Raw genomic sequence first — 12,375 nt, forward strand, 5'->3', positions numbered from 1 at the left:
CAAAGACTGTGTTTCCTGATGTTGGGTGGAATGTCCGATAAGTGTCAGTTGGTGTGCTGGCATTGTTTCAGTGTTCAATGTTCTTACTGGTTTTTCATCTACATGTTCCATCATTTCTAAGAAAATAGTGACAAGATCCTATCCTATAATTTTATATTTACTTATCTCTTGCAGGTTAATTTTCTTCTTTATGTCAAAGTTCATTTATTGGTACATAGAATGTTTATGATTACTACATTCTCCTGGTGACTGAGGTCATTTATTATGTTAAAATGGCCTAATTTATCCCTGATAAAATATTTTAATCATGAATGTATGTTTTCCATACTTTCATTTGAACATAAATTATGTTTTATATTCAAGTAGGATTAGTATAGACAATTTACTGACTTTCAAAAGTCTACTCTGACAATCTCTGCTTACTAAATGGAGTGTTTAGACCATTTATATCTAATGTGATTATTGATTAAATTGAGTTTAGGTTTATATAATTGCTATTATATTTGTTTAATCTGTTCTTTTTCTGCTTAATTACCTTTGCCAATTTTTAGTGTATATTTTTATTAGTCTGTTGTATTTCATTTCTTGCCTCATTTGTAGTAACACTACTATTTTATGTTGACACTCAGCATTTATCCTAATTGTATTTATACAATCCTATAAGTATACTTTTGTTTTTACTTTTATATGCATTGTAGTCCCACAGTGCATTGCTGTTCTGCCTGTTTTAAATAGTGTGCTATCTTTAAATAATATTTAAGAAATATTTGCCTCTTTTTCTTTTTTATGTGAATCAAAGTTGCTAGGTGGTATCATTTACCTTCTGCTAGCATTTCTTGTACTGCAAATCTAGATTTTATATTCTTCTTGTTTTATATAGAGAAAGGTCTTTTTTCTTTTTCCTTGACGTTTTCAGGATAGATAGATAGATAGATAGATAGATAGATTAGATGGATGTGTTGGTTGCTTTTCTTACTGCTATAACAAAGTAATGCACATAAACAACTTCAGGAAGGAAAGGATTGCGTGGCCTCACAGTCCATCATGGGAGTTGGGGGGTGGGGAGCAGTCATAGCAGCAAGAGCCTGAGGCACCTGGTCTCATTATTCCTGCAGTCAGAATGCAGAGAGAGGTGAATGCTGGTGCTCAGACCATTTTCTCTTTTATACGGTATAGGAGTTTCTAACCCAAGGAATGGAGCTGACCATAGTTAGAATGTATCTTTCCTCTTAGACATCCCCAAAGGTTTGTTTCCATGGTGCATGTAAAAACCCTTCAATTTGACAATGAAGGTTATCAATAGAGGGACTGGAGGACACCAGGAGAACAAGCCCTCTCACTCAACTAAGCAAGACACATCTGCACTCACAGAGACTGAAGCAGCAAGCACAGGGCCTACATGGGTTTGCACCAGGTCTTCTGTATATATATATATATATATATATATATATATATATATATATATATATATATATATATTATAGTTATTAGCCTAGTATTTTTATGGGACTCTTGACTATGAAAACAAATGGGTCTCCGACACTTTTTGTCCTGTTGAGTTCTCAAGTCCAACTTCAATATGATAGTTTTTGTTTCATCTTGTTATATTTTATTTTGTCATGTTTGGTTGCTGTCTTTTGGACGCCTGTTCTTTTCTAATGATAGACGGAAAGGCAGAGTGGATCCGAAGGGCAGGCAGGTGGGGGGGGGGGTAGAGGGAGGAAGAACTATAGTCAAGGTAGAGACTGTGAGAAAATAAAAGGGGGAAAAAAAGAAAAGAAAAATTATGCCAAAATAAAATTTAAAAAAACTGAGGGAGACCAATAACTGTATATCTCTCAGACTTTAACTAATGAGAGAGTTTGTAATCAAGAGATTTGATAAAAGCTCAGTGAAAACGATTACGTCATCTCCACTTTACTTTGTCTTAGAAGCATTTAAAGAAAGCCATGGCATGTTAAATAGCAAAAACAAAATGCTAACCAATTCTTTGTCAAAAACCATGTTCAACAATCTGATTATGGTTCAATAAAATGACTGAAAGATCTAATAAAGGAAGGAATAAAACAGCCACGTGGAAATTGTGTATCTTTGCATGGAAAGTATTCTGCGTAAATTAGCCCAGAGGGCACTCTAAAAGGTCAATTACAAAATGTTTACGTTTCTGTAAACAGTAACCAAAACACAGCAACAACTCTACAGGCTGTGTCAGGGGCTGTAGCAACAGCTCCAGGGCTTCAGGGAAAGTTTCTCTGTCAAAAGAATAGCATGTTTGATCCTTACAAACCCCTTGTAACTTCCTCAGGATGGATTTAGAACTGTGATTTCTGGACCAAGAGTGTATGAGGACGGTGAGTCTGCTTTTTAGTGTATTTCCTTCTATTTAGTGTATTTCCAGGTAGCTGTTTCAACGTATGTGTCTGTTATCTTCAGGAATTTTCCACTTCTATAAAACCCATGTAACTAAATAGTTCCTGGTGCAACTTAAAGAAAATACACTTTCTAGTTTAAATAAAGTCTCTTTACCCTGCCCCCTCCCCCCAAAAAAAAGAATGATATTGATGGCGTTCTCAGTCTTCGTCTCTTAGGTTACGCTCTGTCTTCTGCCTCCCATTGATTTTTGACAATAATTTGCCACCTTCACTGTTGCTCTCTGTGTAGTGTATCTGTTTTCTCTGGCTGCCTTTAAGGTTATCCTTTGGCCGTTGATTTTTTAGCAATTGGAATTTGATATGTATTGATCTGGTTTTCTTGATATTCCTTGCACTTGGAAGGTAATGAAATCCTTGGGCCTGGTGCTTTATAACTCTTGTTATTTGGGACACTTTCAGTAGCTTTCCCTCCTTATGACTGCTCTAGTTACAAGTCAAGTGACTTTCCAAGCTTCATTGCTGCACTATGGAGTCTCCTTTTCCTTGGTTTTTAAATGTGTTGTTTATTGAACACGGATGTCACTGTTTGTTCAAGTCCACCAGTCAGTTTCCTGCAATGCCACTTTATACTTTCAGCTGGGCTCATTGATTGTGTGGCTCACTGAGTCTATAGGCTTTAGTTAGAAAGGCTGTACACACACACACACACACACACACACACACACATGCACATACTTTTTTTTTCCTACATCAGCATTTCTGAATCAGTACATCACAGATCTTACCTTGTAGAACACAGTATCCTTCATTCTTGGGATTGGTTGTGTAATATACTTTTCTGAGGTCTTGCACTTTTAGCTTTGTTAGTCCCAGCTGTATTGAGCATAAGATTTTTCCCTGACTGAGTCATGACTCCTCTCAGAACGTGAATCTCTATCTTGAATGGCTTGCTTGGCAGCAGACCATTGGGTGTGGTGATGGATGAGTTTAGCAAGTAGGTAAGATTGTGGAGTGAGTTTTATTGTTCCTACATTTAGATTTCATTGGAGACCACAAAAAAGTTGCCAGCTTCTTCTGACCAGACATAGAAGGAATGTTCCCATGACCCATCCTGTTTGGGTCAGCCCTAGAGTGTGTAAGTAAGATCTAAAATTAGTTGTTAGAAGTAACAGCCTTGTGTTACCTCCTGGTTCTCTTCCCTGGTTATATTGGCCATGCTCATTTTGATAGATAATCCGGGTCCAGCTTGCTTTACTCAGGTGCTGTTGATTAGCTGGTCTCCCTGGGCTTACTGCTGGCTATCTAAATGGAGCAATTGTCTGGCTCTTGGTTGGGTAGACAGGAGACCACAGCACAACACTGATTGTGCAGCCGCCTTACTGTGTCCTGCCTACATTGTCTGACTTGGGGGACCCCCAAGGCTAACAGAAGGATGAGCATCTGTGTGGAAACACCATCCAATACTAGGCCTTCTCTAAGTGATGGTTCTATTGCTGTGTTGAACAAAACAAGCCATATGACCAGCCTGAATTCAATACTCGGGGAAGTGAGTCTGTGAGTGTGCCGGTGTGTAGGTACCTGTGTGTGAGTGTTGACAAGAAGACAACCTTGAATGTTGTTCCTCAGGCGCTCTCCATTTTGTCTTTTTGAGACAGGTTCTCTCATTAACTTAGAGTTTGCCATGTTGACTGCGCTGCCTGGTCAGCGAGTCCCAGAGATTTGTTTTTTTTTTTCTTCCTGAGTTCTGGGGTTTAAAGAGCATGCCACCATGCCTGCCTTTTTTTTTTTTTTTAAATAGGTTCTAGGGGTTTAACTAAGGTCCTTTTACTTGCGAGGACATAACTTCACCAACTGAGCTATCTCTCCATGGACAATTGTGAGAGGAAGCCCTAACCCTAACCCTGTACCATTAAGGTCTGTTTCTAGAAGATAATGTGCATCCCTTCAGACTTACTGTGCAATAAACCAACAAGACTGAGCTCTGCCCGGTGCTGGAGGCATCGCTTGGCTCAGCAGTGGCAGGCTCGCTGGCAGACTGAGGCTTCCTTGAATGTTTCTCAACTGTTCTAAAAACTGAAGCTAACGCTCATCTCTCCTGTTTGTCTGCACTTTGTCTGTAGAAACACTTCCAATGTCATGTTTAGTCTGTCTGCAGATTCTTAGATCAAGATGGTGCCAGCTCATCGTCACAGGGGAAGAGTGCTGACGAGAACCCTCCCACCCCCACTTTAGATCACATCATCTCTGTTTTCATTCGCTCAGCCCCGGGCATTGGTTGGTTCTGTTAGGAGCTAAGAGACAGCCCAAACTGGATTGGACTGGTTGCCTCAATTTATTGGGTAGACTACTTTCCTATGGGTAAGCAGGCGAGTCTTGCAAAAAGGTGACTATTCCCATCATTAGATGCTTGCCTATGTCCCTGGAAGGAATGGAGAGGTCACGTGAATTCTGAAGCAAAGAGAAGGCAGATTGTGTGTCATTTTATAGCACAGATTGCTTTTATATATGTTTTTTTCTTAAATATTTAGGGTGTGTGTGTGTGTGTGTGTGAGAGAGAGAGAGAGAGAGAGAGAGAGAGAGAGAGAATGAATGAATGAATGAATGAATATGTGATAACATCCTTTTATCAGTCCACATCTCAGTTGTGCTCCAAACTCATGTTCACACCTGACTGCTGTGGATATTGAAATGAGTTTTGACATTTCATGAGACAATGCTCTTCTTTGTTCTTATTCAAAACAACAACAACAACAACAATAATAATAGACTCATCTATAAAGTTCCCTAAAAAGTTCTTTAGAGGTCGTGATTTAGATATGAATTAGCTTAAGAGAATTAAAATCTTGGCCCCATTTTATAATTGTGTGTATTAATTTGATGCTGAAAATATATCAAATTGTATAATTAATGAGATTTTTTTCAAATTTATTTCCTTACTATTTTCATCTTAACTGAATTATGACAGGAAGGGAGATCACATGACATGTGCCCTGGTCATCCATTCATTCATGACTGTAATGGTACAGTTTCAGGTTTTAAATGACCTTTGTGAAAAAAAATGTGTTTTCTTTAATGGGGGGCATCAGATTGATGGATTATATAAATGTATTATGTATAGTAATATTCTTAATGTCTATCAATCATAGCTGAGATTAAAGATATCTTTTTCCTCTTGTGCATTAGATTTACCTACATATAACATTTTAAAAAATGCAAAAATAACAGCAGCTCAGTGAATATAGAATCCATACAGCATAGCATGGACTTCTTAGGGTGAAACTCAATAAATCCTGTCTATTCCTCTGTGAGGACTGCTTAGTGCCTCCCCCATGTGCCTGGAGGGCAGACCTTGGTTAGAAGGCTAGTGAGCTGTATTTCTCCATTCCCCCACCGCTTTAGTTAACTCACATTTACTAGTGAGGATGGCTTAGATCTTAGAGGATGTGACTTGGAGTCCCACTTTTTCCGCATCATTAAGGGGCTCCGTGTCCCTGACCGGGCAGGCATATTATCTCTGAATTCACATATGCTTTGCTCACTCTGCATCCTTGGGTTAAGAGACTGCATTTCAGAGGTGCTTGTCTCTTATATTTGGAGGGTTCAGTTGACAAGTGAAAGCAAAAGTTGCTCACAGTCTATTTTATTTCCGAGAGACCCAGCTGCCTCCTCAGCTCTCCTCAGCTCTCCTCAGCTCTCCTCAGCTCTCCTCAGCTCTCCTCAGCTCTCCTCAGCTCTCCTCAGCTCTCCTCAGCTCTCCTCAGCTCTCCTCAGCTCTCCCCTTTTAAATTTTTCCTTTAGTTACCTAGTCTTCTCACGCCCCACCCAGTTTCTTTCTTAACATTTTTCTGTGACCCCCATATCAGTGGCACCCCTCTGTGGCCTCCACTCAGCTGAGAAGGGTCCAGTTTTAACATGAACTCTGGCCAAGAATGAGAGCTGGCCCTCGGCATGCAGAATGTCCTTGGATGATTCTTCACACTGCAGAAAATCTCCTTAATTTGATTTGTTTGTTGTTTTTTTGTTTTGTTTTGTTTTGTTTAGGCCCCTGTCATGTCTTTTCTGTCTGTCTGTCTATCTTCTGAACACCATGTTTCCAGATGACACCATTATTTCAGGATATACACAGAGAAGATAGTATATGGTAAAATGTATAAACAGAATAGTTTTAGGCTGAAAGTCTATTCTAGTTTATCAAAGTCTTAACATAAACAAATTTTAAATATAACAGTATCTATCTATTGTATAAACATATGTATATACATGCTATGTCTCTTCCTGGATTTCTATTTATGGTGGTTCCATGACTGTGACTGATGATCTCTTATTAGCCAAGCGTGTTGCTTGGTGTTTTATATACATTGCCCTTTCCAGTCCTACCAGCATGCGTAGCTGTTTGCTTATCACCATTTACACATAAGTCTTCTGAAAAAGAAAGCCTTGACATGCCTAGTGATGTAAGCACTACGTGGGTGCTGGACCCTCCATCCAGACCAAGCTGGGGATAGATTCCTGCTTCCCTGCTTTTTGCTGTCTGAATCCTGTGTGTGTGTGTGTGTGCAGTATCCACTTGTGTATTTGTATGCATGTGTGTACATGCATGTTTTTCTACATGTATGTCGGGGAAGTACATATACATATGTGCATGCATGTTGGTGGAAGCCCAAGCTGATGTTAAGAACCATCCTCTATGGTTCTTCTACCTTTCCTCATGAAGGCAGGGTCTCTGGAGCAAACCCAAAGCTTGCAACTATGACTAGACGACCTTTGGTGGCTTTCCTTTCTCTACTTTCCTAGACTGGAATTTACAGGTAGGCTATCACACCATAGCTCATCACTTACACGGGTTATAGGCATCTGAGCTCTCTCTGGCCTCTTGTTCACAGGGCGAGAGATTTAACCACCAAGCCATCTCCCCAGGCTCCCGCTCCATGCTGGCATCCGCAGGCAGGTCACTAAAACGCGACTGGTTGTGTTTTCAGGTCATCGCCAAGTGGCCTTCTCACATCCTCGTTCAGGCAGCACCAAGAGTCACTGGCAGCAGAGAGAGAGCGGAGGCGGCAAGAGAGAGAGGAAAGACTGCAGAGGATAGAACGGGAAGAAAGGAACAAATTCAAGTAAGGATTTTCTGATTATTTCAACTGCGATGTGAAACTTAAAGCACTTGACCTACAGCTTCCTAAGTGGTCCAGGAAACAACTTGTTTGCTCCCAATTCATTCTGTTTCTTTGAAGAGAAGTAAGATTCACGTGCAGTAGGCTGCTTGGAAGTGTTCTGGCTTCCTGTAGCCATGTGGCAGGAAGCTTAGACAGCGAAATACAATTAGGGTGCTGTGCATCCTTGATTAGTTAAAGTGGCCTTACCCAGGACACAGAGCCCAGTTGCCTCAATGTCATTTGCCATTTCTCCCTGGACGTCCTCATGTTTATTCATAGCCTATTGGATGTCAGAAAGAAAATCTATTTTCCAACTTTCTGGTTTATTCTTTGCTCCCTGTAGCAACCATGTAGTCATTATATGTGTGTATATGTATATGTGATAAACATTATCTTATATAATATATATTGCTTTTTCCTGTACCAGTTTCTCCTGGCCTGCTGTCCCTGCTCTCCTGCTCTCTATGCCTCCATGGGTGTTTCCCATGACATCACCCATTGAAGGTTCCATGTCCTAGCATCTCTGTCTCCAATGAGCCCACTGTCCCTCCGTGACCCCTTTGCCAGTTCTCCTGTTCTCTCTCTATCCTCTGGGCCCTGCTCCTTCCTGTCCCCTCCCTGGATTTCACCTGCTCTACTTTGCAGGATGCACAACCCCCAGTCTTCCTTACACGGTTCTTCCCTGTCCTTCTTTCCATCTCTGCTTTTCCATCCCCCACTTTTCCATTTTTCCACACACTTCCATATCCCTACCCCTCCTTGCCATCCCTCCCACAGGATCACCGGTTTCCCCCTTTAATGTTTCTCCCCATCTCTGCTCCCCACTTCCTCGGCTTAGTTTCTTTGGCAAATGCACCCACTGATGCTCAGCTACATCATCAGAGGTCATAAGGCCCAAGCAGTGAGAACTTCCAGATCCGGTAACTTCTGGCTTCCCCAGAGGCCGGGAAGAGCATGTGTCATTGTAGAAATGACCCAGATAACAGCAGCGTCGTGAAGCTGCTTTGGTGGCCACTTAGGCATGCAGGACCCTAGGTCTCTGGGTAGAGTGCTAAGCCTGGCTCTGCTGAGGGAGGATGAAGAGGTGGCGTGAAGTAAACCAACATCATTTCTTGCCACACTAGTGTGGAATATCTTGAGCTGTCAGCATCCTACCAAGTGCTTCATGGGCATATCAGCCTGTCCACAACCTTTCTGACGCACTTCCAGAAGTTGCTTAGAAGTCCAATCGTTAAAACCTCTGGGACAAGTTAAAGGCTTTTACCACCAATTAGCAGCTGGGAATTTGCCTCAAAATATGAGGAAAATTCAGAGATGAAATTATACATCCAATGTCTCATTGAGAATAACTTAAAATGGGGTACTTGTTTCTTTGCCTCAAGAGAAAACAAGACCACCAGCACCAGAGAGAGCTGGGGGGGGGGGGGGCGGTGTGGAGCTATGTTAAGTGCTTTCTATGAAAGCATGAAAACCAACTTTAACCCTTAGAACCTGTGTGGCAAGTCTGTCTGTGGCAGCATGCACTTGTAATCCCATTACAAGTTGTGGTTGTGCATCCAGAGAGGCAGAGACAGGAGGATTTCTGTGAGGAGGCTCACTGGCCAGCCATCCTGGCCTTCTCAGGTGGGTTTTGAGCCTGAGTCACTCTGTCTCAAAAAGGCTGGGCCCTGGCTGAGATGGGGCTGGAGACTGTGCAGTGCATAAGAGTCCTTGCTACGTCATGTGAATACTTGATTTCAGATCCCAACACTCATGTAAGAAGCTAAGTATGGAAGCGCACAGGCCTGTAACCCTTCGTGGTAGGAGGAGGGGCACTGGGGAAGACAGGTGCATTTCTGAGGTTTGCTAGCCACCGGCCTGCCCCAGATTCAACAAGAGACACTGTGTTAAAGGAGTAAGGTGAAGAGTGCTAAAACAGGTACTGAATATCTTCTACTGTCCGCTGTGTATACAGACACACACATACCCACGAAAGCAGGATACCCAACATCCTCCGCTGCCCTCTGTGTATGCACACACACACACACACACACACACACACACACACACACACACACACGGCATGCAGACAGAGACATACACAGAGACAGAGACAGAGAGAGACAAGGAGTCCTGATCCTCCGTCCATCTTTGATTTGGATGTGTGAGCTCCTTTCATGAATAGCAAGCCCAGCCTTAAAAACTGCCTAGAGAGAGGACCACCACCCAGGGCCCAGAATGGCTGCTGGGCGGTGCACTCAAGGCCTGACGTGGCACAGTAGAAACAGTTGAGACCTGGGGCTGATGCTGGAGCCAACGTCATCGGGTGCATCAGAGCTCACAGGTGAGCTCGATCTTGCTTGATTATCTGCAAAAACTTACCAGGCAGACTTTAAAGTAGCCATTGTGGATGTTCCAAGAGTAAAGGCAGACACATCTCTCTTACAAGTTATCCTTGGAAATCATTGATCGATATGGTAAACTATATTAGTATTTATTCTCCGCATATTACAGTGGAATGTTAAAGCTTCTTATTAGTAGGACTGAAAAAAAAAAACAGTAAAAGAAACTATACCTGAAACAACTGGAAAGGCAAGCCTTTATGAAGACATAAAGAAAAGCCAAGCACACATAGGCGAAACGGGAAAATAACGATTCCACTGGATGATTCCAGAAGCAGAATTGAGAGAGGGGCCAGTGAGCCCATTGGAAACAAAGTGTGAGAAAAAGGCAGCCTTGGAAGACACCCTAATCCCTGGCATGTGTGTCAGTGGAGCGCAGTGACATAGAAGACAGGCTGGGAATGTGTCATGATATTAGAATCCCATTATACTTGTGTTTACATGCACATAGACTGGAAGCTGACTCCAGCATCCTGTCTTCAGAGATGGTTTATCACCAACCACCGTCTACTGTGGTGTCCATTGCCTGTCACGTGTCTTTTAAGAAAACACAGAGAGCTAGGCAAAGTGACCCTTTGTCCACAAAGAATAATGATACTCACGGGGCAGACTGACCAGGTGACGGCTAGTTACAGCAACGACTGCTCCATATTTGAGAAAGTGAATGCACAGAGGGTTAAATTGGGGGAAATGGAAGCTGAGTGCCAGTCACTATCCTCCCTCCCCTGGGGGTGGGCACTGGGGGAGGGGGAGGTTTACTCTGGCAGCCCACCTCTCAGTCTTGCTGAGTAAATTGTTCACACGCCTCGTGCTTATTGCACAACATCAAGAAATTATCCTCTGGCCTCAGATATTTGTGCGTGCAGTGTTAAGTTTCCTGTGTTTCTAGTATGGAAGGCATTGAGCTTGGATGCCTATGCACAGCACATCTGTGCACATCTGTGTCCTTGCTGTGTTCACTCCAGTCGATATTCCCCTTTAGTCTTCTTGGTGTTACCTCACTATGTCCAGTTATTAGTGTACCCTCAACCCAGTGTAGACAACCACGATGTCCAAACTCACTCCCATGACAGGACAGGAAGAGTCTACTGAGAGGCAGAAGACCAGCTAGTCTTAAACTTAGATTCCAGTTGGAACCTTGCCAGCAGGACCAGAAAATGGATCCATTAAAACTGAACAGTGTTGGGCATATCATGGGTGTGAGTGAAAGACAAAGCATAAAGTAAGGCCTTCCAGTGGTCTTGGTGTAGAAACAATGATGGGTGCTGTTTCTGAATGAGTCCAATGTTTCCCTGTTTCTCTGTTCCTTCCCATTTTATTGAAAAAAAAAAAAACACTACATTTAACATGTCTGAAATACACCCTTTAAATGTTTAGCATTCAACTATGACAGGTTTGCCTTTTCTAAGGCCATAGCCGGGCTTTGTGGTATCCTTTTAGTAATTAGTTTGTAATCTTACGAGCACTAACACTATTATTCTCTTTCTGTTTGTTTTGTGCTTCCCCTCCAGCCGGGAATATCTAGACAAAAGGGAGGAGCAAAGGCAAGCAAGAGGAGAAAGGTCTGTATCTGTTTTCTTCCCTTGGCAATGGTGTCACGTGACTTCGCACTGTTAACCAACTGTGCAGAATTCCTTGCATTGAATTTACTTGGCATTGCATGGCTGGCGTTTGCAAACAACTGTCTCCCTACCTTAAATTCCAAGAAAACTGGATTTATGATAGATATGACAGTGGATAGAAAGCAGGGATGGAAAGAGGCAGGATCTATTATTCTCCAGAACCCTTCTCCAAATGAGCACGTTACTCTCCATCTGGACATACGCTACGTCTGGTCACATGTCCTAGTGATGCAGACGTGCTCGCTCTGAATGATTCTATCATTGTGTGACACTTAGTCATGGCAGGCACTAACTGCTCCGGACTGTCATTCCATTAGTAATCCATAGCCGACCCAAACATTGCGATGCCTCCACTACCCACATTTGAAACACCTTGTACCAGCACTCCTGAACCTGGACTAGATGTTCTTCCTATGCACTTCCAGGTCATTGGGCCCATAGTCGGTCGTCAGTTGAATTGAGCACACATGCCATGCTGATACTGTCCCCAGTGTGCACAAGACTCTTGAGTTTTATATCTGGTCACTTCCTTCCCTCCTGAGATGTTCTCATATCCTACATCTTACCATTCCCAAGGAGCCCTGCAGTGTTTGGCACACACAGTGGGCACGTATGACTAAGATATAGAATAAAAAGGACTAAGGTACTTGCCAAGTCTGATGAGCTGTGTTTGATTCCTGGGACACAAATCATGGAAAGAGAGCACACTGTCCCCTACACGCATGCCATTAACACACATACACACATACACGCGCACGTTCCAGCGCGTGCAGAGATATCGTTTTAAAAAAAGAAATTGGCCTAACAAGCTAACCGCTTCACTGTTAATCTCTTTTTAAAATTTTGT

The 12,375-nt window shown here is 42.5% G+C and overlaps 1 protein-coding gene across 6 annotated transcripts in view; it reads left to right on the top strand.

The window, feature by feature from the left end:
- The window catches only part of Fhod3 (formin homology 2 domain containing 3), a 425,120-nt gene that overhangs the window by 340,521 nt on the left and 72,224 nt on the right, over positions 1-12,375 (top strand). For all 6 annotated transcript variants that reach the window (XM_006525826.4, XM_006525828.4, XM_006525830.4 and 3 more), the window contains 2 exons: positions 7,352-7,486; positions 11,418-11,468. In XM_006525826.4, the coding sequence (XP_006525889.1) occupies positions 7,352-7,486; positions 11,418-11,468 (186 nt within the window). The remainder of the gene's footprint in view (positions 1-7,351; positions 7,487-11,417; positions 11,469-12,375) is intronic.

The sequence above is a fragment of the Mus musculus genome, chromosome 18, assembly GCF_000001635.26.
Source record: "Mus musculus strain C57BL/6J chromosome 18, GRCm38.p6 C57BL/6J".
NCBI classification, from domain to species: Eukaryota; Metazoa; Chordata; class Mammalia; order Rodentia; family Muridae; genus Mus; species Mus musculus.